General features: G+C 34.5%; 1 protein-coding gene and 1 pseudogene across 3 annotated transcripts; both read right to left on the minus strand.

The window, feature by feature from the left end:
* LYRM7 (LYR motif containing 7) lies at positions 1–27,212 on the minus strand. Of its 3 annotated transcripts, XR_004952087.1 has the most exons (6): positions 26,989–27,212; positions 21,684–21,756; positions 20,079–20,149; positions 17,151–17,232; positions 8,242–8,332; positions 5,626–5,695 (listed from the first exon to the last, which is right to left on the minus strand). XR_004952087.1 is itself a non-coding variant. In XM_016118366.2 (5 exons), exons 1-5 carry the CDS (start codon positions 27,004–27,006, stop codon positions 3,017–3,019), a joined length of 297 nt encoding a protein of 98 aa, XP_015973852.1. In that variant the 5' UTR covers positions 27,007–27,212; the 3' UTR covers positions 1–3,016. The 3 variants fall into 3 exon arrangements, 2 of the variants coding, with proteins under 2 accessions (XP_015973852.1, XP_015973851.1); XM_016118366.2 differs by lacking the exons at positions 5,626–5,695; positions 8,242–8,332 and adding an exon at positions 1–3,069; XM_016118365.2 differs by lacking the exon at positions 8,242–8,332 and having other exon boundaries at positions 4,186–5,695; positions 26,989–27,196.
* On the minus strand, positions 10,946–11,064 carry LOC118605826 (annotated as a pseudogene).
* Positions 27,213–27,772: the final 560 nt, after the last annotated feature.

Below are 27,772 nucleotides of genomic sequence, written 5' to 3' on the forward strand. Positions count from 1 at the left end.
TTGATTTGCATTTCCCTGATGTTGAGCATCTTTTCACATGTCCGTTGGCCATCTGCATGTCTTCTTTGGAAACGTATATTCAGATCCTCTGCCCATGTTTAGTGGATTGTGTTTTTATTCCATTGAGCTGTATGAGTGTGCACGTTTTGGTTATTAACCCTTTATTAGATACATGATTTGTAAATATTGCTTTCCATTCGGTAGGCTGTCTTTTCATTTTGCTGATTTCCTTTGCTTTGCAATATAAATGTCTGTATGAATAAATGCTTTCATTTCTCTTATGTAGATACCTAGGAGTGGCAAGTCTGGATTTTATAGGAAGTATATGTTTAATTTTTTAAGAAATTGCTAAACAGTTTTCCAAAGCTGTTATGCCATTTTATATTTTTACCAGCAGTGTATGAGAGATTCAGCTTCGTCATATCTTTGCTGATACTTGGTATAGTGAATCCTTCTAAATTAGCTATTCTAATAGGCATGTAGTAGCATCTCATTGTAATTTTAAGTTCTAGTGAGGAATGATGTTGAGCATATTTTCGTGTGCTTATTTTCCACTTGTATACATCTTTCTTGACAAAGTATTCAAATATTTACCTATTTTAAAAATTGGGTTGTCTTATTACCAAAAGTTCTTTATATAGTTTGGGTAAAAGTCCTTTATCAGTTTTGATTTTAAATATTTTCTACCAGTCTGTAGCTTGTCATTTCATTCCCTTAACAGTTACCTTTTGCAGAACAAAGGTTTTTAATTTTGATAAAGCCAAGTTTACTACATTTTTCTTTTATACATTATACTTTTGGTGCTGTATCTAGGAAATATTTGCCTAATCCAAAGTCACAAAGATTTTCTCCTGTTACTTCAATAAGTTTTATAGCTTTAGGTTTTACATCTAGGTCTATGATCAATACTGAGTTAATTTTCGAATATAGTATGAAGTGTGAATCAGAGTTTCATTTTTGGGGGAGCACTGGATAATCGATTTTACTGTCTTTTGTCATAGTTGATATAGCTACTTATGAACCTTTATTATTCCTCATATATTTTTGAGTTTTACTAGTTCTTCAGAAAAAATCCTACTGTAATTTTAACTGCGATTACAATGAATTTAGAGATCATTTTGGGAAGCATCAACATGAGCATATGTTTCCCCAATTGTCACTGAAACTCTTGCCGAAATCACCAAAGTCACCTCCATTTGGCTAAATTCTACTGGAATTTTAACTGCAATTATAATGCAATCACACTCTCTTCAATGAAACACTTTTTTGACTTGGCTTGCAGGACTCTATACACGAGGGGTCAACAAACCTTTTCTGTAAGAGAGCCACATAGCAATTTCAGGCTGTGTGAATTAGTTTCTGTTTCAATTGCTCAAATCAGCCATTGTAGCATGAAAGCAGCCATGGACAATATGTAAATGAATCAAGTGTGGTACTGTTCCAATAAACATTTATCTATAGAAAAAGGTAGTGGGTCAGATTTGGTCCCTGTGAGCTATAGTTTGCTAACTTCTGCTCTACATTTTCCTTATTTTCATCCTACTTTACAAGAAATTTCTCTGTCTTTGTGCTTGTTTTTCCTTCTCCTCAATCTCTTAATACCAGTGTGCCCCAGGACTCAATTATTTTTTTCTTTATATATAGCTAGTTTCTTGATTTCATTGAATGTCATAATTTTAAGTACTTTATACATATTAATGGCTCCCAAATGTATATCTCCAGCTCAGACCACCTTCTGAACTACAGATGCTATATATCCAATGTCTTATTAACATCTCCCCTTGGATACCTAACAGGCCTTTTCTACACATGCCCAAAACTAAACTCCTCAGTTTTTTCATAAACCTAGTCTAGTTTCACCATCACAATTGATGACAACAATATCCTTCCATTTGCTCAGGCCAAAACCCTTGGAAACCATCCCTGACTCCTTTCTTTTTTGTCTCATCTTACATTTATCCCATCAGGAAACTCATGCTCTGTATCAAAATATATCCGGAATCTTGCCACTTCTCACCACCGTCACTGCTGTCATTCTGGTCTAAGCCACTATCATTCCTTACCTAAAATAATGCAAGAGACTTGTAATTGGTATCCCTGCACCCCTGCACCCTTTTCCTCATAGTCTATTCTCAGCACAATAGCCATAGTGGTCTCTTTAAAACCTAAAATCAGATCATATAACTCCTCTTCTCGAAATCATTTAATAGCTCTGTATATTATTAAGAGTAAAATGCACAGTCTTTGTAATAGCCTACCTAACCTGGCATCCACTCCCCAACTTCCTCTACCATATTATTTCTATGACTTTATCTCATACTACTCTCCCCCTAAATCACTTTGCTCCTGTCACTTGGCTCTCCTCAAACACAGCAGGGATGAGCCTGTCTCAGGAACACTGTACTACAGTTTGTTCTACTTGAAAAGCTCTTCATTTAGGTATCTGCATGGCTAGACCCCTTACATGCTTGTCTTTGCCCAACTATCGCTTTCTTAGTGAGACTTTCCCTTATCACGGTATTTAAAATTGCAACACCCTGTTTTTCCTAGCTTCCCTATCTACCCTTCTAGCCTCATCTTTCTCCATATTACTCATCACCTTCTAATTTACTTTTTAATCATGTGTATTGTCTGTCTCTCACCTCTAGAGAGTAAGTTCCCCCCGGGCAGTGAATTAGTGACAGTCCCAACAGGAAATAGATGATGCACTTAAGATATGGTAGTTTGAGGAAGATTTATTTACAAAGGGACTATTTACTAAACTGTAGGTGTAAGGGAACTCGGTGGATGGTAGCAAAGGAGTTGATGCCATCCCAAACTGGAAAGAAAGAACTGTACAGAGGGTGCTTTGAGAGAAACTTTGAGGGACACTGCCAGCCTGAGGTAACGTTTCAGGTTTAGAGCCAGGGTATAAATACCTGCCTTCACTCTCCTCCCTCCTTTTGCTCTCCGGCCAGAGTCCCCCATTGGCTAAACCAACCAAAAGTCAGAAGGTACAGGAGGCACTTGAGCTGGTTCACTCTTTCCAGAGAAGGCTGAGAGCAGGGTCAAGATGGACTGAGAGTGGATCTAAAATGACAAACAGAAGATGAGGCAGACATTTTTGCTACTTTGTTTCATGGCTGTATCCATCTGTAAAAGAGGGAAATGATCAATCATGCCAACTTCTACTGCGAGGACAAGAACTGACCTCTATATTCACCAAGTGGAGGTCACTAGTAACTGGGACAAAAAGGTTTCAGTTAAGTGGTTTGGATTAAATCTGGACTAGTGTCTACATGAAAGAATGGGGAGAGAAGTGGAGGAACTAAGGACAGAAATCTCCTAGAACAAAGATGAGCAGAGAAATGGTACTGAAGCTCAAGGGTAGGAGGGGTTTCAAGAAAGTTTTTTTTTTTTTTAAAGATGGGAAATATTTTGGAATGCTAAATGCTATTGAAAACAAGCTAATGGCGAGAGGGGAAAAACATTTGGCAGAGAAGAGGGACAACTGTAGGAGCAAAGTCCTTGAATAGCTAAGAGGGTTAGACTGATTCCAATATACAGTTAACCCCTAACCAACACAGGGGTTGGGGTGCCAACCCCCCACACAGTCGAAAATCAGTGTAGAATTTCTGACTCTCCCCAAACTTAAGTTGCCCCCCCAGAATCTGCAGGGTATTGGTTCTAGGACGTCTCCTGCAGATAAGAGAATCTGGGGATGCTCAAGTCTCCTATATAAAATGGCATAGATGAATGCAAACAGCCAGGCTTCCACCTCCACAGACATCTAACTGTGGATCAAAAACAGTGCAGGTACTTATTGAAAAAATCATGTATAAGTGACCTTCAGAGTTAGAACCTATGCTGTTCAAGGGTCAACTGTATAGTAACTTAGGATATGATCAAAATCACTTTATCTATAATTAGAAAAAGGATGAGCTGTTCAATAAGTGATGCTGAGGCCAACTGTTTTCCCATAAAAAAAAGAAAGATAAAATTATATCCCTCCCTTACATCATAAACAAAAATAAATTCTGGATGGTGTAAAGGCCCAAACACAAAAAACAAAACTTCAATGTTCAGAGGAACTCTTTATGACTTTAGAAAATAATTTCTTAAAAAGGTACAAAAGCAAAATTATTAAAGAAAAAGATTTAAAAAAATAAATACACTAAAATAAACTCCGATACTACAGGTTTATCATCAAGTTAAAAGACAAGTCATATATTGGAAGAAGACATTTTCATTACAGATAATCAACACAGGATTAGTAAACAAGTATATCTACACACACACACATATATGTGTATACATATGTTTAATTTTTTGTAAGTATAATTTCCATATACATAATAAGAAATATACATGGGAAGTGAAAAATTATATAGCAAATCTTTTGATATATATAATCCATTTCACAGACTATTAACTAATTATCTCAAGAGTATTAGGAGGCATTAAAGGTAGTCTCTGGTTTAATGTTAAGTATACTACATCTAAATAATTTTGATAATGTGTTGATATCCTAAAATTAAATTATTTTTAAGTATGAAATTGTAGATCTAGTATAGATATACCAATATATTTTGCCAATGAACAAAGAGATTGCATTGAGAATCTTGTAAAAATTAAAAACTCTGTGTTATTGAATAGTAGAACTGATCAGTGGATAGGTGAAAACACACTGTTTACTGAGAAAAATAGAATGGTAAAGGCACACAGATAAAAGAGAAACAAGAAGACTATTAAATACAATTTTATAGTTCCTACCATCAGATGGCAGAATGCCAAGCTGCCATATAATACTGCCAGTCTCGTCAGGGATGGGACATGTGGAAGAAGAAAGGCCATTTAAATTTTATTCATTAAAATGGAGATGATGCAGCTATTTATTGTACTTTTTTACAATAAAGTCTAGCTGTGGTCTAAGTACAGCTAATTCTACTAAGACTACAATATATAGTTTTATTAAGGGACACTTTTTAAAAAATAATTAGGATTTCTTTATTCCACATGATCCTAGCTAATTTTGATATTTTATTCATCTATCTTCAGAAGACTGATTTAAAAATGTCTTTATAGAAATACAGAGATACTTTCTATCTCTAAAAAGAAACTGTATTATTATTTGTTAGCTACAGAAATAATTTCAGTGTTTTAGGAAACAAAGACCACCCTCTGTGGAGAGCTAGCACACACTGTGACATTTTGACCAATTTGAGGTTTTTGAGACTAAACATCAATTTAATCTAATAATTTTAATGTAATAGTTTCATTTCACATGGGAGGAAAACCCACCAACTTGTCGAAATATTGCATTCTCAAATAGTTATGATAAGACCAAAATACTTATCAAGGTCAAAGAAAAGTGAATATGATATACCTCTCTAATCATTTCTTTCACTTTATAAAGTTTGATTTTCCATGAAAATGAAATATTTAATGTTCTTTATAAATACTTAATTATGGTCTGCAGTTTTCAGAAATGTCCTTTTAACATGAAATTTAATTATACAACTATGTTTTAATTCACTCATTTTTAATATGCCAGTTCAGAGAGAAATATCTGCATATCCGGGATTTTTGCCAGTTATATATTTTAAAATTAAAAATTAGAAAGACTCAATTTTTTCTTAGAAAATTCACTGCTTCTGAGTTGGCGTATCACAATATGGCACATTTTCTATAAGAAGGTCTTTCCTAGGAACCAATTCTGAAAGAAAAATATAAAGAATAATTAATACCATTAAAATTAAAATTAAATATAAATACATTCATTTCCCCCTAAAATTTCTAACAGTAAAGTATGAAGTTTTAAGGTAAATCTTCCTGGGATATTTTATTTTAGTTAACTCCTGAGGCAGAGTCCCTGATTTTATGTGGAGACGGTAGGATTCTTATTTCATATATAAAAACATATATGACCAACTTAACCCTTTGCCATTTGTTTATTAAATATAACTAGTTAAATAACTGGACAGAATTCAGCTAAAGCACATTATTAGCCATCTGATTATAAATTACTGATAATTAAAACCATCAACTGGAAAATGTTTTTATATTAGCAACTATATCAAAAGTAAGACTGCTTTCCTAATTTAAAGATTCCAAATTTTACAGAATAGTAGCTCCCTACTGGGGGTGTTTTGGCTGGTCACACCAACTAAAGAATGTTACTGGAATTTAGTGGGCAGGAGCCAGGGATGCGTGGGGCAGTCTGATGCAGTGAAGAACTATCTTGTTCAAAATGCCAATAGTGGCCCATTGAGAAACAAAGTTAAACAACAAAACAATAAATGTTGATTCCTAGTTTAGATGTCTTGCCAGAGTCAACTGAGAGGCAAGGCTCTTAGGGTACAAAAATTTGAGGAGATACATGATTTCTCCTTCTTTTTCCTCCAGAAAAGCTGAATCCAGGTGAACTGTCAATATCAAAAAAAAAAAAAAATGTTCACACCACATTCTACGAAATAACTTGCCTACATTCTTCAAAAATATCCTAGTCATGAAAGATGAAGACCGAGGAACTGCTCTAGAATAAGAAAAACTAAGGAAAAAAACATGACCAAATGCCATTTGTGTGATACTCAATTGGATCCCAGAGAGAATTCCTTTTTCAATTTCCAGAGGGAAATTCTTTTTTTCTGCTGCTATAAAGGACATTGTTAGGACAAATGGAAAACATATGAATAACAGAAATGTATCAATGTTAATATCCTGCTTTTGATAATTATACTGTGGTTACATAAGATAATGTCCTTGTAAATTTAGGAAATACACACGGGAGTATTTTTGAGAAATAGTAATTCTAAAGTAGTTCTCCAAATCTAAACCCAAGTGGGCTGTCATGATTTTTAAAAATGCTCATTTAGGGGAAAGAGGCATTATGTCTGCAATTTACCCTCAGAAAGTTCAGGAAAAAAACAAGAAAGATGATAAAGCAAATGTGGTAAAAGTGTTACTATTTGTGGAATCTAGATAAATGAAATTCCCATATCCTTCCATTGTTCTTGCATCTTTTCCAAAAATTTGAATTATTAAAAAATTTTTAAAAGACATCACTAAACTAATTCAACTCAGAAGAAAAATGGAAATTAATACTTAATAAAAAATAACTGACCTAACTAAAAATAATGCTCTTATAAGAAAGACAATAAATCTGGTTTATTGAAGTGAAAACCAGTTAAATAAATATTATTTAACCATTGCTTATAACTCACCTGCTTTTACCAAATCTTTGGAGGTTTCACCAGATTAGAGTTGAGGTTTTAACTTATTAGCAATGGCAGCAAATTAATCCACTTACCAAACATGTATGTGTCTATTTTATGCTGGATCTTACATCAAGAAATGATGATAAAGAGGTATACATAACAGTCTCTTCAGTAGATCATGGTGATTATAGTTCATAATACTGCATTGCATGTTTACAAGTTGCTAAGAGAACAAATCTTAAAAGTCCTTATCATACAAAAAAATTTGTAACTATGAGGAGAGAGAATAACTACTTAATGTGGTGATCATTTCATAATATATACAAATATCAAATCATTATATTGTACATGTGAAACTAATATAATATCATATGTCAATTTTGTCTCAATAAAAACAAGTTTCTTCAGCTTTAGAAAAGTTTACAATCTAGGGAAAAGACAGATATATTAACCAAAAGTCCAACAAATGGTGTTTTAAATGAATAAGAGATTTAATTTTCTTACATATCAAGAAATACAGGTTGCCGCAGTCCCAGGCTACTGAAGATCTGTACCACCACTAAGAACCCAGGCACTTTTCTTCCTGTTCTGCTAACCTTCACGTGTGTTTTTTGTCCTCATTGCTGCTGTCCCATCACATCTGCCCTCGAGCAGGCAGGAAGAGAGATGGGGAAAGGGTGAAAGGAGAGTGCTGGCTTGGCCTACGCCTTTTTAACAGGAAAACAATTCCCTTTTTGGAAGCAACACCCGATAGACAGCTGCTTACAATGGTCAGAAAGGTGTCACAAGTTTGAGAAATCACTATATGTGTGTGTATGTGTATGTATGTATGTTTATGTATGCGTGTGTATCTATCTATCTATCTATCTATCTATCTATTTATTTATTTATTTATGGCTTGGCGCACAGCACCCTGAACATAATTTTTCAGTTAGTAAGAAAGAATGGTTACTGGAGAAGCAATAAGCAGTCCACCCTTTTAGCTATATAACATGAATATACATCCTTCTTCCCATGTACACAATATATTCATTTACCACCTGACCTCTAAGGTCTCATCCAGATTCAAATCAAGGATCTCTGGCTGATGTACTAGCCTTTCCATTAGGTCCAGCTGTGTCTCACATGGTAGATACCTATTAGACCATAATAAACAGGATAGAGCAATAAAAACCTGGAATGGGAAACACATGGCAGTCGCTATTCCACAGCAAATCCTAACTCTTGATGAACAGGAAGAGCAAGGTCTCCTTGCTTTTGGCAATGCAATAAATTCCCTAGTCAGCCAATCTGGCAACACCCAATCCTGTTTTCTGGGAGACTCAAAGACCCTCCCTTGTCCACTGTCCTTCGAGGCTCCTGATTTTGTTTTCTGGAGGATCCTCCTTGTCTGGATGTGGGGATATTGGCAAAGATGCCCTCCTTTGAGGCTCTGAAGCTTTCATAGGTGTGGGAGTTTCTTGGCAATATAATTCATTCAAACTATAAGCTCCAAATCTGCTCCCCCCCGCCCATCTTTTCCATGTATTAGTAGCCACAGGCAAACATCTTGACACAGTTTTTAAGCATGAATATTTTCCTCCTTCAGTAATGGCCCAGCCCCCAACCCTCAGCTTAACAGACATTTAAAGTAATGAAAAGCAGTAAGTAAATGCATCCTATATCTGATCTTTGTTTGGCAAATGAGAAGGCTCAGGGTACTGATCTTATTTAATGTTAGAGCTTAGAAGACCCTTTCTTATTTTGGCTTTAGTTTTGGTGGGTAGGAGCAACTGGCATTTTCAAACCTGCAAAGTCCTGAATTATAGGACTCTCAACCAAGTAGATGTCTGAATGTACACAGAAGTGCTGCTCAGCAAAGCAGTACTTCCATCTTTGCTTTGCAGACCAACTAGCTAAATCTGCATTCATCCTCTTTTTCAAAATTTTGTTGAAAGCGCACATTGACATTCTGGTTATTTCCCCTATTGCTACAGCCTCAGCTGGTACTTGGTAGGAGACGTTTGACCTTATATTTCACCACTACTTAACAAAAGCCATTTAGCTTAAAGCCTGTAATGGTCCAGTCCATGATCATCATACCCACCACCCCAATCTCTGCCTTTGATTCATGTAAATTCACCTTGTATTTTGTGTAATTTTTAGTACCTCACTTCTGGTAACAAATTCTGTTGTCCTTAGTTACAAGTAACAGAAGCTAACTCTGGCTAATTAGGTAGAAAAGGCATATATTAGCAGGTTATTGGTCTAACTCATGGAATTATTGTGAGGGCTTAAGAATTAGGAAGGCTTGCAGCTAAGCTTCCAGGAACACTGTCCAAAGACATATCACTGAACTAATGATGCAAACCGCTGCTGCCTATGGGGTACTAGAAGAAAGTGCCACCATTTTCACTCTCATTGTGTACAAGATGTTACACTTCAGATGCTCCTTACGACATCTGCTCCTGCCACTGCACCAATGCCATTCTGGATCAATAACTCTGCAACTACTGATGCTATTCTTGCCAGCAAAACAAATTCTGTGCTGAGCCTTTTTTCTCAAGTTCATTTATAGATATGGGTGAGTGTGCTCCTATGTCAAATGTTCATGCCTGAGCTGCACAGGAAACTGAGGAACTGAATCTTCTAGATTCTATTTTGGGGATTTAGAACTCATTCCTGAAACAAAACCGGGACATTCAAAGAGTGGTAAATAAACAGAAAACCTGTCAAATTTCACTACTCCATCCCTTCGCACAATTTACTTTATTAGGCAATCTTTGGAATCAAAGGCATACTATAATTAAATTTTTCTGTATTTAATTGCTAAAATTTGAATTCGGCCAAACATATTATAGGTATATTTACATGCAGGATACTATTTTCACAGCAATTTTGTTTTATAAGATTATAAAACCTAACTCTGCTCTATATATTAGATATCAAAGTACCATAACAACATTAGTTTATTGAAGTTGCCACATCTTGATAAAGAATTACAGTAAGATCAGGTTTATTTCCTATACTATAGGCCCCTAAAAAGCTTTATCTACTAAGCTTTATTTAAGTAATTTAAATAAAAAGACTTAAACTCAATTATGGCCCCAAATCAAAATTTAGGTCAAGATTAAACATAAATAAATAAAAACAGAAGAGGAAATACTTCCAAACTCATTTTACAAGGCCAGCATAACCCTCACTCCAAAACTAGACAAGTACCCTACCAAAAAAGAAAATTACAGGCTAATATCCCTGATGAACATAGACATAAAAATCTTTAACAAAACATTAGCAAATCAAATATAACAATACATTAAAAAAATCATATACCATGATCAAGTAGGATTTATTCCAGGGATGCAAGGACAATTCATACTTACAAATCAGTCAGTGTGATACACCACATTCACAAAATGAAGGCTAAAAATCACAGAATCAACTAAATGCAGAAAAAGCATCTGACAAAATTCAAATCCACTCATAATAAAAACTCTTGATAAAGTGGGTATAGAGGGAACACACCTCGATGTAATAAAAGTCATGTATGACAAGCCCATAGCTAACACATCATATTCAATGGTGAGAAAGTTTTTCCTTCAAGATCAGAAAGAAGACAAGAGGCCCACTCTCACTACTTCTTTTTTTAAATTTATTTTTTAGGCAAGGCAATCCCTGGTTGACCTCACAGATTGCAAGGACCTTGTCAGTTTACTATTCCTTGTTTTTTATTTCTTGTCAGTTTACTATTCCTTGTTTTTTATTTTTTACACCTACAGCACCTGGTCTTCCTAGGTGGTCTCCCATCCAAGTATGAACCAGGCCCGACCCTGCTTAGCTTCCGAGATCAGACGGGATCAGGCTTGTTCAGGGTGGCACGGCTGTAGACCCACTCTCACTACTTCTATTCAACACAGTACTAGAAGTCCTCAACAGAGCAATTAGGCAAGAAAAAAAAGGCATCCAAATCAGAACAGAAGTAAAACTGCCTCTATAGATGACATCACATAGTTAAGCCTTAAAAACTCCAACAAAAAAAACTGCTAGAACTAATAAACAAATTCAGTAAAGTTGCAGGATACAAAAAATGAATATATATAAATCAGTTGTGTTTCTATACACTAACAACCAACTAGAGGGATTAGGACAATGATGCCATTTACAGCTGCATCAAAAAGAATAAAATACTTAGGAATAATTTTAACCAGTACACTGAAAACTGTAACTGATGAAAAAAACTGAAAAAGATACAAATAAATGAAAAGATATTACATGCTTATTAATTGGAAGAATTATTACTGTTAAAATGTCATATTACCCAAAGCAATCGATAGATTCAATGCAAACTCTATCAAAATTCCAATGGCATTTTTCACAGAAATAGAAGAAACAATCTTAAAATTCGTATGGAACCACAAAAGACTCAAATAACCAAAGTAATCTGCAGACAGAAGAACAAAGCTGGAAACATCATACTTCCTCATTTCAAACTATACTAGAAAGCTATATCAATCAAAACAGTATGGTATTGGTATAAAAACAGACACATACATCAATGGAACAGAATAGAGGGCCTAGCAACAAACCCACATATATGTGGTCAATTAATTTATGACAAAGGAGTCAAGAATACACAATGGAGAAAAGACAGTCTCTTCAATATATATTATTGGGAAACTGGACAGTAACAGGCAGAAAAATGAAAATGGACCACTATCTTATACCACAAAAATTAACTCAAAATATATTAAAGACTTGAACTTAAGACCTGAAAACATAAAACTCCTAGAAGAAAATACAGGTAGTAAGTTCCAGTCTTGGCAATGTTTTTTTTTTGATTTGACACCAAAAGCAAGGGCAACAAAAGCAAAAATAAGCAACTGGAACTACATCAAACTAAAAAGCTTCAACAAAATGAAAAGGCATCCTACAGAATGGGAAAAAATATTTGCAAATCATATATCTGATAGGGGTTAATAACCAAAATATATAAAGAATGCATACAACAAAACAGCAAACAAACAATCAAAAACCCAAAAAATTCCCCAACCAAACAATCTTACTAAAAAATGGGCAGAGGATCTGAATAGACAAGGAAGACAAACGGATGACGCACAGGCATATGAAAAGGTGCTTAACATAACTAGCCATCATAAAAATACATGTCAAAACCATAAGATATTACCTCACACCTGTGAGGATGACATTATCAAAAAGACAAGGAATAATAAAGTGTTAGCAAGGATGTGGAGACAAAAAAAACCCTTATGTACCATTGGTGGAAATGTAAATTGGTGCAACCACTATGGAAAACAGTAAGGAGGTTCCTCAAAAATGTAAAAATAGAACTACCATGTAATTCAGCAATTCACTCAATTCACTTCTATTTATTCAAAAAAAAAAAAAAAAATGAAACCACTATCTTAAAAAGATATCTGCACCCCTATGTTCATCTTTATTTATAACAGCCAACAAATGGAAAGAACCTAAGTGTCTACTGACAAATGAAGAAAATGTAGTGCGTATATGTGCTTTTTACACACACATACACACACATATATAAATGGAAAATTATTCAGTCATAAAAGGAAACCTGCCATTTGTGACAACATAGATGGATCCTGAGGACATTATAATAAATGAATAAGTCAGACAGAGGACAAATACTATATGATCTCATGTATATGTGAAATCTGAAAAAAACAAACAAACAAAAACCCCCAAAAACAACAATGAATAAGAAACGAAACCCATTGAGATACAGAGAACAGATTGGTGGTTGCCAGAGGCAGGGGATGAGGGTGGGTGGGTGAAATGGGCAAGAGTGGTCAAAAGGTATAGACTTGCAATTATAAGAGAAATAAGCCCTGAGGTTGTAATGTACAGCAGGGTAACAGTAGTTAATAATACTGTGTTGCATATTCAAACGATGCTAAGAGAGTGATCTTAAAAGTTCTCATCACAAGAAAATAAATATCTTAATGTGGTTATAAATGTTAACTAGAAATTTACTGTGATAATCATTTTGCCATATACACACATATAAAATCATTATCTTATAGACCTAAAACAAATATAATGTTATATGTCAATTATATCTCAATTTTAAAAAATCTAGTGTGGCGATCTAAGAGGCAGCTCATATATAAATAATTTATAAGACATTAAAATATTTAACTTTGCAGTTACAAAAAACATTTCTAAATATATCAAGTACACAAATATAAACAAACTGAAATTAGAGAACTTGAACACAAAATTGTTTTCTTCTAAGAACCTGTTCCTGACCTGCCTGTAGAGCTCTGCTATGTGCCTCAACAATACCTCTGCCTCTCTATGGCACCCAAGGGCTGTGATTGAACACTTACTCGTCTATAATCTACACAGTACCCTAAGTTCCATAAGAACAGGAACCAGATCTGTCTTGTCTGTTGCTCTATTCTTGTTGCTTAGCACAACAGACATTCAGTAAATGTTTTATGAATCACATTGACTTTCCTTAGAATATAAACCTTAAGAGAGTTTTAGGCAAAGACAAATATAAAAAACAAAGGACAGAGGTTCTGAAACAAATCTAAAATAAAGAACAGCTTCCCAGAGCTTTTATTTTTTAAAAATATATTACACATGTTCCCTATTTTGTTTTTCTTACATATGTGCTAGAGGAAGTTAAAAAATATAATATTAAAAAATATAATTTTTGAATAATGCTATTCAAAAACTAAGTACTATTAATATATAGCCCCCTGAAGTCCTGAATTTTCCTGGTACCTTATTCATAAATGTGGTTACTATCTATAGAACATATGTTTGATAAAGGCTAACACTAAAACCAGCCGACCAATGTCCACATTAGAAAGAAGGTTTTGACAAATGTCGATAAACATTCTGAAAACAAGTACAGAACAATGAGTTCATTTCAGTATTTTTCTAAGTCATAGTTATTATTTTTCTATAGAATACCTAGGAAGCTTAGATTGTACCAATGATGAGAATGGTATGAATCAAAAGTTATGATTAATTCAAATTCATGTACCTGAGATCATACCAAAAAGAGAGAGAGAGAAGTAGAGAATATTTGGAAAGAAAAAGTTTCCCCAATATTTAAAAAAACTTTAATAAGGAGTTTTCCCTCAAATGGTTAAATTAGTATGTCTAATAAAGAATGCTGAAATTATGTGCAAGAATAAGGGACGTAATATTTTTAAGGGAAAATATAAGAAATTTTGGATAAAGAGTTCTTGCTGGGAGTCAGTATTTAATTTCCACTGTAAATATTATTTGGAAGAGAAGGAAAAAGAGAGATGGATTTAGAATTCATGCATACAAAGTGATTACTCTTGCAGATGAAATTTCATTTCTGATTATTTTTCATGTTGGGACATTATACGGCATTTTTTATAAAAATACAATCACACCTCTTTATTTTATAGGCAAGAACAGAATTTTAATTCCTCTCATTTCTATATGCCAGTATAGACCCTGCTAAAGTACGTGCAGGAATTATGCTTAAAGTAACTTTTAAAAACGGAAATTAAAGTATCAAATTTGTTATATCATGGACGTACAGACATAAAGGAGGAAAAACAGAGCCATTTATATCTTAATAGAAAGAATAAGGCCATTTTTAAGGCACTATAGCATTATGTACTAATAATGAAAGAGTCAAATTTTTCAATTCTGTGGGAAAATTAAATCACACAGAAATCCAAAAGATAAAAAAAAAAAATTAAACCAATACTGTCATATCTAAAACCAGACATTTGAAATATAGATATCAATTTTAGTTATTTGAAATAATCTAAATTTTTATTCATATAATAAAAATATTTACCTGTGGTTACCTGTCTAAAACATTGGCACAGCTCTAAAGATCATTATTAACATTAAAGCTAATCACTATAACTATGTTTACTGCCCTTATAAATATAACTCAGATCTAATAATTTCTAATAAATCCTCATGAGCTAAAAATAACGTTAAAAGCTCTATAAGACTTATAGTACTAGATATCAAGATTTATTATAAGACTGTAGTAATCAAGGCATTATGGCATGTGATGCAAGGACAGAAAAACTAACTGAAGAGATTACAAAATTCTGAAACAGATGCACTCATATATTGTTACTTGATATTATGACAAAGGTGATCCTGCAGCGTAGTAGGGAAAAAGTGGTCTTTTCAATAAATGCTGGATTAATTGAAAACTCACAGGTAAAAAGTAAATCTTGATCCCATTTCACACAACATACAAAAATCAACTCTAGTTAATAAAAATAACCAAATGGAAAAGACCAGACAATAAAGATTTTGGAAGAAAGCATAGGAGAATTTCTTTATGATTTTGCTTTAAGATTTCTTAAACAGGACTCAAAAGCACAGCTGGTCCTCAAATAGTGCCATTTTGTTCAACCTTGTTTTGTTGAAACATTGATGAGATACCCTAGGAACTTAACTCTTGCTTACATCAATTAGCTTCTGGTAAAAGTGGTTGCCTTATACATTGTTTCACTTAAAAGTCCCAGAACCCATTGTTGACATTAAAAGAGGACTTACTAACTAACCATAAAGGAAAAAAATGGACAAACTAAACTATAGTACAATTAAGAACTTCTCATCAAAAGATAACACTACTGAATGAAAAAGCAAGCCACAAAATAGAAGATTCTTATAATACATATCTCCAGCACAGGATCTATATTCAGAACATAGAAAGAATTCCTTCAAGTCAATAATAAAAAAGCAAATAATTGCTTAGAAAAATGGGCAAAAGACTTGAACAGCCACTTCATAAAAGAAATGGCCATTAAAGAACTGAAAAAGTGTTAATACTTCATTAGTTACCAGAGAAATGCAAATTAGAATCATAATCTGATGTCATTACACAACCACCAGAAAGACTAAAATTAAAGAGACACAGTGTTACTGAGGATATAAAGCAACTGGAGTTCTTAGACACTGCTGTTAGAAGTGTAAGTTAGTCTAACTAGCCACTTTAGAAAACTGGTTAGCAATATTTACTAAAGCTGAATAAACACATAAGCCCTGATAACCCGAAAATTTCACTGCTAGATATACACATACACTCATAGAAATGTTGGTATACAACACAATACAAATGAATTTCAAAAATATAATGCTAACAGAAAGAAGCCAGACAAAATAGTAATCCTCTGTGTTTCCATTTATATGAAGTACAAATACTTCATTAAATTAAAAATCAATAGTGTTAGAAGTCAGGAAAGTGGTTACGCTTGTGGGGATGGGGTGCATGGGAGGGACATAAGGGCATGAGGGGGCTTTTGGGACGCTGGTAATATTATATAACTTAATCTGGATTTTGGTTACATAAATATTTCACTGTGAAAACTGGACACTTTTATGTTTGTATGTTATACTTCAGTAGTTTAAAGGAAAACAAAAAGAGCCTTTAAAAATTTGAATGTCATAATTTGTTGTTGTCCTCAAAGAAACTTTAGGGAATAAAAACAAAACATAATGTGAAATGAGATTCTGCTGAAGCCCCACTGGAGTCGGGAGGTATAATAAAGGATTCTCTACTATATTTCCACTTCCTATAATTCTAATTCTTCTGAATTAAAATAACTCTAATCATAGAATAAGAGGTAAAGAAACAGACTTAGTCAAGATAGGTGATAAATGATACCAGAAATATTAAGAACCCAAATAAACGTGATAAAAAAGTCATACTACTATCTTTGTAACTGTAGTTTCATAATATGACCAGCGGTTATGATTAAAAAGAAAAAATAAATTTAAAAAAAGAAGAAAAAATCTGGTAAAACAAAGTTTTGTAATTCAGCATTTTTAAATGATAGCCTTACAAATGCAGACAACAGATAGAACACTATCTGGCAAAATCAAGCTGTTTTACTAATGAGCATTAAATCACTGTAATGGTTCAATATTTTAAAACACTGCAAATAGAAAATATTTTTCTTTAATTTTACTTACTCAGTGTATTGTGGTCTGTGTGAATACCTTGTATAACAGATGTTCTGAGTAATAATTCAACATCGGAACCTATTTTTAATAGCTGTTAAGAAAACAAAACAAAGAATAAATTCTTAAGGTGTTTTTTCAATGGTCCATATGAATGTACTGTTTCTGAAAACTATAGGTTTACGACAATTTTTCAGGTAACACTGCCTTTAACTTTTTGTAACCATTCCACGTGTATGAAAAGCTCAGACATGGATATACTTTTAACTTTTATCTAATCATTCCATATTTTGTACCAAAACAGATTTAGATTCCTTTTTGTTGTATATATACTTTACAATGTGTTTTAAATGCACAGTTTGGGGAGGTTGAATCTTTCTTTCATAGAACTGGATGTTCTGGACACTAGAAAGAGTATTGAATTAAGAGAAAAATACTAGGATTCTGACTCTGGCTCTGTCATTAAGTGTATGGCCTTGGGTTAATAGTCTACTCTGAGTTTCACATCTTATTTTATGCAAAATGTAGTAACTGGACTAGAACAGTGAGAGAGCTTAAGATCCTTTCCAGAGACCAATGGAGTCAAAATTATTTTCATAATACTAGAGCCTTATGCACTGTTTGAGTTGTGAGCATGTTTTTTTTCTATGAAATATCATTTTTACTTGAATGAACCACTGAAAGACAAAATATGATTATTCAGATTTGGGTGTTTAGCAGACTTTTACTTGAAAATGAGTGAAGTTGGTCACTTCAAGAAAACTGACAGCTTTTGCTGACAGTGATAAAGTTAAAGCTTTCAAGCAAAAAATAAGAATTCTGGAGAACATATCTGCCACCATGACCTTGATGGCTTCCCAACACTTAAAGATTTTTCCGATGAGATGGGTATTGATATTAACAAGTGTAATTTAAAATATTACATATTAAACTATGTCAACATTTGGAAAATATACATTACTTGGTGAACCTGTATTTTCCAAACCATCAGTGCACAGTGTTATAAAATCATGCATGGGTAAAACATCCATTCAAAGGGAAAGACAGATTAAAATCTATTGGTCTACTAAATGTAGACTTGAGAGAGAAGAATATCCTAGGAATAAGCAACAGCATAAATGCCCTAGGACAGGAAAGTTCTTGGTAGATTCAAGCACCCTCATAGAAGGCACTAAGATTGAAAGAGTGAGAAGGACGTGGTAAGTTGGGGCAAGAGATTAACAAGGGTCAAATGATGATCTTACAGATCATAGTAGGTAGGGACTTTAAATTTTGCTTTGAATAGGATGAGAACTCATAGGGGGAGTAATAAAATATGAGTCGTTCCCCGCCCCCCCCCCCGCCGCCCCCCCGCCAAAAGGCTTCCTCTGTCTTTAAAGTATTGAGAATAGGCTATAAGAAGTTAGGGCAAGAGCAGAGAGTCCACTAAGAGGCTGCTATAACAATCCAGGGAGAGATGATGGTGGCCTGAACCAAGAGATGATAGGAGGATGAGAAGGTAAAGGGGTCTGTTAAAACCAAAAAAATTGAGATCTGTTGGTCTAAAGGATGCATAAGTTTCCTTTTGGTGCCAAGACTAATGAACCTTCCAATACATGACAATGTAATTATCTAAAAGCTACTAAATATTTTATATAAAGAGTTACAGAAAGTTGAAGATACATAACATATACTATAAAACAAATATCTAATTTCTAGGTTGTTTAATGTTAAATTAGTGCTCTAAAAGTGAAATGAATTTGAGAGATAATAGTTCATTTTCCCGGTTTAGGGTATACAAACAGACAATAATTAAAAAAATTTTAAATCATGATTTCAGAATTTAAAAATAATTACCAAATTGTTATTAATCATTCTACTGAATAGCAAACTGTACACACTGCTGTATATACCGTTTACTTCTATTCAACTCATGACATGATTATAATGTCATCGTAACTTCTGCATAAAAAAAATTATATGGTCCCTGTATTACATAGCCCTATCATATGCTTAAGTGAAATCTCTTTTATTTTTATATTATAGGTATAGAATTACTTAGGCTCTCTCATTTTGTCTCATTAGCTTGATCATTACAGATATTTACTATTTCAAAGATAGTATTTTTCTAAATATAAATGCATTCTTCTCAAAAAAAATTTTTAACGTGGAAATTCCATTAAAAATAGAAGAATTTGTCTAACTTGCACCTTTCTTTTTATCAAACCAATTACCAACTACCAACTACTCTTGTAATTAATTTTCTATTTTTCATTTTCTTCCTATAGGTCCCTTCCCTACACTTACACAGGGTTAGATACAGGAACACTTAAGGCTGGGACAATGCATACATGCATCATGATTTTATACAGGAACCAAATCACTGCGCAATTTTTCAACGAACACATTCTAGTGTCAGCAGACTGTCTTCAATTAGAGCAAAGGACTAAAATGCAAATATAAAAGTCAAATCAAGAATAGTTCATAAGTTGTGGCTGGTCAACTTCCACTGCAAGATAGGAATTATGAATGAATGAATGAATGAATGAATGAATAAATAAATAAATAAATAAATAAATAAATAAATCTAGTGAGGCTAAATGAGTAGAAGTTCCCTCTGCTGTTCTGCACTACTACAACACTCATCTTCTTGAGTTTCGGTCGCTTGCCTTGACTGAAGACGGCATTTCTGAGGGAGCCTGAGTTGGTTCGGCAGCTCCTGCTTTGACCATGGCTACATTCATGTTCTTTTCATCAGGGAACTAACTTGCTGTCTTAGGGATGCAGACAAAGGACCCAGAGGAGGTGCACCATACCAAACAAGTGAAGGTTATCTATAGTCATGATGGCTTTGACTATCAGGGTTTTTATTTCACATAACCCGTCTATTTTTATCATTTCCTCCAGTTGCTAAGAAAATTTAAAGAGTTTTATTGTAATTGAAAAACTCATTTACTGTACCTCTTCTATTTTCTTAGGAGAAGCTTCACTTTTATTACTTTTGAATTCTTCATTTATCTTTATTCTGGCTGCTACAGAAAGAAAAATATATATACAGTTATTTGCTTTTCTAATTTACAATTCTGTCCCGATAATTTACATGTTATGCATTATGAATGACTACTTCACTAGTAGAGGAAATTGTTTTGCCCTATGTAAAACAAAGTATAAAAATAAGAAACTTATTAAAGAAGTCTCTTGGAGAGCTTTTGATAGGCTGGCAAATTTGAAATTAAACCAAATATAAACTTTTAGTTCTCTAAAACTTTTGTTTCCTGCTTTTCACTTCCGATTTCATTTGTATACCTATAGCTATTAGATTCTATTAAGTCCAGTGTGATGCTTTGTTTCTATAAATCTAAAGATTTAAATTAAAATGCTATTTTTAAGATAGCAAAACTCAATACATACAAGCATGTTAAACCACACACACACACACACACACACACACACACACACACACACACACAAAGATATAGCAACCTTGAGTGCTTTGGCTGACATACAAGGTGAGTGATGAAACTTCCACTCATATACATCACTGAGACTCTGGCATCATTACAGCAGCATAATTGAGTTTAATCTCACGAACTGTCTCATTGTGCTGCTGTGAGCATTTAATGGAACAATCCATATAAAAGTGCTTAGTAAATATTCAGTGTTAGCTGTTCTTATAATTATTTCACTTAAAAACATATAAACAAAAATATGCTATTTGGATGGAAAACAGCTATAAAACCTTCCCTTCTACACTTCATACATTTCAATACATAAGGTGGTTAAGAGTTTGGGCTTTGGAGCCAGACTGCTTAGGCTGGACCCCAGCTCTATCTCTTCCTAAGTATAACGTGGGGGCAAATCCTTACACATTTTGAGAGTCTCTCATCTGAGAAACAAATTATAATAGTGACCGCCTCACAGGGCTGTTATAAGAACTAAATGAAGAGTCTGACTAAAGTACATACAATACGAGGCATATTCTTTAATACTCAAGAATTCTCTTAGGTGAATTATAAAAACTTGAATTCCTAGGGACAGTGGGGACACTAACTAGGGTGCCCTCCTAGGCAAGTGTAGAAATGCATGAGGACTGGAACCAAACATTACCAAAACAGAACTTAGGAATTAGAGCTCTGGCTTCCAGATAAGACAGAAATCACTTAAAACAGTGAAATACTGAAATCAAAATTGTTTGGGATAGATTCCCTTTCATAACTGCTGTCACTTCTAGAATGATACAAGGTATTAACAATATGGTAGTATCTAATCTTAGAGTGTGAAAATTTGATTATATAATAGAGAAATGAGTTTAATATCTTTAACATAACACAAAGCATATTGAAATTCTGATCCTTTTTTTCCTTATGAAAACTCGATCGTTCAAAAATTTTCTTTACATATATACTCCTCTAAGAAGTATAACATACACTAATCTTTATAAAAGAAAACATTAGGGAAGAGATAGTGAAGATCATTCCCTAAGATGGGTCTTTATTATACAGGATCTCTTGGATGTCAATCATCTGAAGGATGGACTTGCTCCAAAGGGGCAAAAAATACACTTACCTTCTAACGCTCTGGCATCATTTTTAAAAACTTGTTGTCTAGTCCTGTGCAGTGTTTTAAAGAGCTGTAAAACCTATCAAGAAAATCAGAATTCAGATCTCAGAAAAAAAAATTCATTTTACACATTATAAGAATTAAACAGTATTTCTTTTGTTGTTTCTTAAATCATTTTCAAAATAGCTGATGAAAACCAGAGTTTGCCAAAAATAACTTTACCTTGGTTATCTTTAAACAAAAAAAAATTAGCTTTACTTACAAAAATAATACAAAATTCTTTGAAATAAAATAATACAAGGATGGGTAAAAGTTAAAAAGCCCCTTGCTAAGGTAAACAACTTTACCAGTCTAGTATGTATTGTTATTTTCTTAACATATTGAGGCTTTCATCTGCTCTTAAAGTCATATACACATATATACAAACTCATGAACTTATTACATCTTAAAAAACAAAGAAGGAAGATGTTTCAGATAATTTAAGCAAGTTTGTGATTTCTCAAAAGATAAGTATAATACTGAGGCTTTTGAATATTCTAAGACTATGCTTAAAAAAAATGGAGAGAAGACCCTGGCATTTTGGTAGAAGGTTGTAAAGAGGCTTTAGTAATAGACTGAGAGCACCTCACATGTATGAAGTCCAAAGAGGTACTCAATATTCTCCAAATATTGCTTTCTCCTGTCTTCCAAATTTCAGTTATGAAAGACACTGAATTTCTCAAGCCAGCAATCCCTAGGTTATTCTTTAAATCTACCTTACTCTTCATATGGAAATTTTAGGATGTCTAATCTTTTGTATATTCTCCACATGCCCAAACTCTAAGTTCAGATGTTCCCCATTTCTTGCCTAAACTAATTATAAAGATTTGTCACTCTACAACCATTCCCTCCTTCCCTCCTGTCCATTCACTAGATAATAATACCTAACATTCTAACATTTACTGAGTATATCCTGTGTGCTAGGTACTGTTTTAATTATTTTATATATTTTGGAAAACCTATAACATCAAAGGCAAACACCAAAACAGAAACAAAAAATGAGGAGCAGAAAATGAAAATAAAACAAAAACCAAACAACTACAACAAACTCCTCAGAAATACAAGTTATTGCAAACATGGAATAATAACAACAACAAAAAGTTAAATTTAAAAAGGAGCAATCAGAAAACTCCCCAAAGCTCTTGGTTATCAAACAGGTGATAACAAAGATTTAAGTTAAGAAAAATTGCCCAGAAAGTAGAACAAAAATTGAGAGATAAAAACTGAGGAAAGAAAAGACAAGAAAATTAAGGGTGTAGTCGAGGTGACCTAACAGTTAAATTAATAGAATCTCCAACAAGAGATAACAGAGAAAAAAATAGAAATTAAAAGAGGACTAAATCAAGAAAAATTCGCCAAGGCACATGAGTTACTAGGGCGCCACCAAGTGCCCACACAAACCCCATACCACAGCACATCAAGATTTAAGTTCAACGCAATGCTCATAAAAAGAAAAATCTCAAAAACAGTTTACATGTATAAAGGATAGAAAATCAGAATGGTATCCGACTTCTAAATAGCATTATTGTGAGAAGTAAATCAAGTTTTTAAAAAATATATTAATTTTAAATTTTCAATTACAGTTGACATTCAATATTACATTAGTTTCAGGTGTACAGCCTAATAGTTAGATATTCATATAACTTACAAAGTGATATGTCTAGTACCCACCTGACTCTATACATAGTTATAATAATATTATTGACTTTATTTCCTATGCTATACTTTACATTCCCATGGCTATTTGTAACTGCCAATTTGTACTTCTTAATCCCTTCACCTTTTTCAGCCAGCCCTCCCACCCCCAATCTGGCAACCATCAGTTTTTCTTCTGTATCTATGAGTCCGTTTCTTTTCGTTTATTTTATTTTTTAGATTCTACATGTAAGTGAAATCATATGGTATTTGTTTTTCTCTGTCGAATTTATTTCACTTAGCATAATTCCCTCTAGGTCAAGCTATTGCAAATGGTAAGATTTTATTCTTTTTTAAGGCTGACCAATATCTTCAAGTTTTGGGAAAAAAAAAAAATCCAGCTTAGGTCACCATGCCAAGATATCACCTAACTACAAGGGCAAATAGACATTCTCGGAAATGCTAAGTCTCTTATATGCTGTATACTATACCTGGAATGCTATAGCAGAATGTGCTCCAACAAGAGATAAACCACAAAAGAAAAAAAACGTGGGAACCAGGAAGACAAGTGATCCAACACAAGAGAGGCAGACATGATGGCGAAGGACAAATACAGGTTAGCCTTTGTGCAACCAGCTGAGAAAGCAACTAGTCCAAACTATAGGAAAAGGTGCAACTGCTCCAGAAAAGATGTTACTAGGGAAAAAATAAAACTGGTACACTTTGGTTTTGTTCAGAGTTTAGAAACGGGTATGTAGGAAACTAGCCAATGATAAATACAAGGTAGTTATTAATTTCAAGAAAAACTAGAAAGTAAAGGCAATGTAATTCTATATTTATGTTAAGAGGAATGAGCTGTGAATATGTTTTATACAGTTAAATAATATCAGAGATGAAAACTGGTTCACTAAAACTTGTATAAAGAAACAGTGTGTACAGGGAAGCTTAGTCCTCAGCTTTCAGTTAAAATTCAACAATATCGCCAGAGAAAAAATAAATAGCAGTTTAAACATGTTAACATAAAATATCAGAAGAAATATCTAAAATGATTAAAAGCTCTTATCTCTGGGGAGCAGGAATTAGGAGTATGTAGAAGGAAGTAGACACCTACTGGTTTCTGTGTAATGCTATTTCTTAAACTTTACAATTTTATCACCTTAATAAAAACTAAAAAAATTTATTTTAAGGAGAAAGGACACTATTAAAAAAGAGAAAAATCCTACAGAATGAGAGAAAATATTTGCAAATCATGTTTGATAAGGGGCTAGTTGTAGAATATATATATAAAAAATTTTATAATTCAACTATAAACAAAAATTTTTTTAATAGGCAAAGGATTTGAATAGACATTTCTCCAAAGGAGACAAATGGCTATTAAGGCCACTTAGGAAATACAAATTTAAATCGCAGTGATACTACTGCCCTCCAGTTAGATAGCTATAGTCAAAAAGATAGTCCATGACAAACGTTGGCAGGGATGTGGAAATATTGGAACATACGCATTGTTGATGGGAATGTAAAACGGTGTAGCTGCTTTGGAAAGCAGTTGCTCAGAATTAAACATAAACTTATCATATGAGCCAGCAATTGCACCTGTAGGCATATACCCAAGGAAAATGAAAACATGCATTCACACAAAAACTTATACATGAATGTCCATAGTAGTATTATTCATAAGTGTCAGAAAGTAGAAACAACCCAAATGTCCATCAACTCATTTGGGTAAATAGAATGTGGTCTATACATACTGTTATGGCTTAAATTGTGTTAAGACATGTGGAAGTTCTAATCCCCAGTACCTGTAAATGTGATCTTATTTTGAAAATAGGATCTTTATAGATGTAATCAGGATGAAGTCATCATTACTGTCTTTGCACTATTAGAGCTAATATGACCTTAGAGTTAATAATTTTTATTAACTATCTGAAAGCTATGTCACAGATTGTCTTTTCTTCTTCACTTACATTGATTGGGCAATTTAGGGAGTGTCTATAGAAAATGTATTCTGTAGTCAGATCAGTTTCAATCTGATATTGCCACTTATTGTAAGCTTGGATAAGTTACTTAGCATTTGCCTCATTTTTTTTTTTTTGAATAATGAACTAATTGTAAAGGTGTATAGCATAATTTCTGTACTAGTTTCCCTGTAGTCATTACTTACCTATTGTTTCAAAGTCGGGGGTTATACACCCTTCCTTAGTACATCCACAGCTTTGGATATCTATTACATTAAATGCTTACTTGCTGTTGTCCCTTATTTCCTCAAAGGCTTCTTGGTCACCTTTGTATCCTCCACACTTAGTATAAGTGTTTTCTATACATGGTAGGCCTTGATAAAAGTGTTTCTGGAATGAATCCTTTCATTTGTATTCAAGTTTTCTAAGCAACTTCCCACTTCAAGGACTTTCCATATGCTTGTTACTTCCTCTTTCTAGAATACTTTTTCTCTCTTCTCCTTGCTAATTCCTAATCAAACTTCAGGTCTCAACATAATTTTTATGAGATACTTTTTTTTTGCATCCCTCTAGACAGGTTAAATCCATTATATGCTCACAAAATACACTTATTTTTAATTCAAAGCAGTTAATACAACTTAAGTAATTGTTAAAAATCTACCTACCTGCTAGACCTCTTTATGAAGGAAAAGGTCTATTTATGGTTGTATTCACTATATCTACACAATATAGGGTAAATGTTGCCTGTTAGGTATTACTAATACTACTATGGACATTCAATAAATATTCTGAATGAACAAACTTTTACAATTCTGTTTCTATTGGCGCTGTGACATATATTAAAAGGTACTGAGAATACCAAGTTCAGTAGTACATGCTACACGGGCTTGGTGGCATCCAATTACTGCCAACCCTAAGCATTGCTTTTCCTCACTCTATTGCAGCAGGCCCGTTTTCTCCTTTCCATGCCTATGTTTCAGTCAGCGACAGGGACAGGTCCCAATCAGCCATACTGATGGTATTTAAGGTTAGGAATGGCTGGTCGCTGAGAATTGTGCACAGGCCTGGAACACAGTTTGACGTGAGACTTGTGCATCAGTTTGACGATAAATAAATCTAAGACCAGGTCCTCAGGGATGTGACCCCGGAGCGGCCATCGCTTCCCAAGCTCATTCAGAGCACTCGGGTCTCACGGGTCTCTCCTCTGTGTTGCTGAGTGTTCCTTTTGGCAAGTAAATTTGCCGGGGCTCGGTTTCTTTCTTTTCTACACTTCTGTGTTCCTTCCGGTTATCTGACTGCACTTTCACCTCGTCAGATGGTTGGCGCGCAGGTCTGCCTTTGGTGTCTCGTACACTTCCCAAGGATGACGAATATGATCCCTCGACAAATACTCGGTGGGGAGACTAAACGCGGGCAGAACTCGTAGGCTTGCACCACAGAACATACTCAGTACGCCGGCAGACTAAAAATTAGGAACCACTGATGCCTCCCTCCCTTCTTCCTCCCTCCTCTGCACCTGCACAAACCCTCCACCCTTCGTGGTTGGTCACCAGGATCCTCAAGGACAACGACCACATCCTCGGTAAAGGGCCTTAAGTCCAGCTACAGAGACTCCAGGCAACCTAAGCCAGGCCGCGGTCTGACCCTCAGGTCGGCATCGAACCCACCCCTCGCCCTGTCACCTTGGCGGCCTGACTCATAGCTGTCCTCACCGCGGATACCTCTCAAGCGGTCTAATCGCGGGTCTCTGGACAACCAATCATTGCTTGGCGTGCGCTGTCCCACTCCCGTAACCACGTTGCCAACACCCGGCAACCAATCATCACGCAGCATCTCCTTCGAAGCCCCGCCTTCCGCGGAGGGACGTGGGAAAGGAGTTTGTTGACGCGGTGTCCTATGGGAAAACCGCGAGAAGCCGCCGAGGCCAATTACTGTAAAGAGAAGAACGGAAATCACATGAACGCCATGTTAGTTAGGGGCAGAGTCACTTCCGGTTTTTCTGTGGCAACCTCTGGCCGCGGAGAGTGGGTCGACATTTAAGGGATGGCTTCGACACCTACACGCTAGGTCCTGTTTGGGGGTTGGGCTTATCTATTAAAGAACCCTTATTTTAACGTTTCCCAGTTGCGACTGTCTCTTTGCAAAAGTGCATTAGTAAGAGCCATGCTCTAACGACTACAGCGGACATTTGATTGGACCGCTGACTCCCAAAAGTGCTATGCATACATTGTCATTTAATTCCCCCAAAAGATGAGGTTGAATTACTTGTTCAAGACCACAGGGCTAGTAAATGGAGGTCTGAGATAAATACGCCTATGCCACACCACAAAGCCTGGTCTTACCCTCCACACATGCTGGCTGCTCTGCTCGACTTGCCCTACTCCTTGGTTTTGCTAGTAGAGAAGTCAGTTTATTGGCAGCATCACGACCATAAACAACCATAACGCATTTCTTTAAATATATTTT

This window comes from Rousettus aegyptiacus, unplaced genomic scaffold, assembly GCF_014176215.1.
Source record: "Rousettus aegyptiacus isolate mRouAeg1 unplaced genomic scaffold, mRouAeg1.p scaffold_m13_p_7, whole genome shotgun sequence".
NCBI classification, from domain to species: Eukaryota; Metazoa; Chordata; class Mammalia; order Chiroptera; family Pteropodidae; genus Rousettus; species Rousettus aegyptiacus.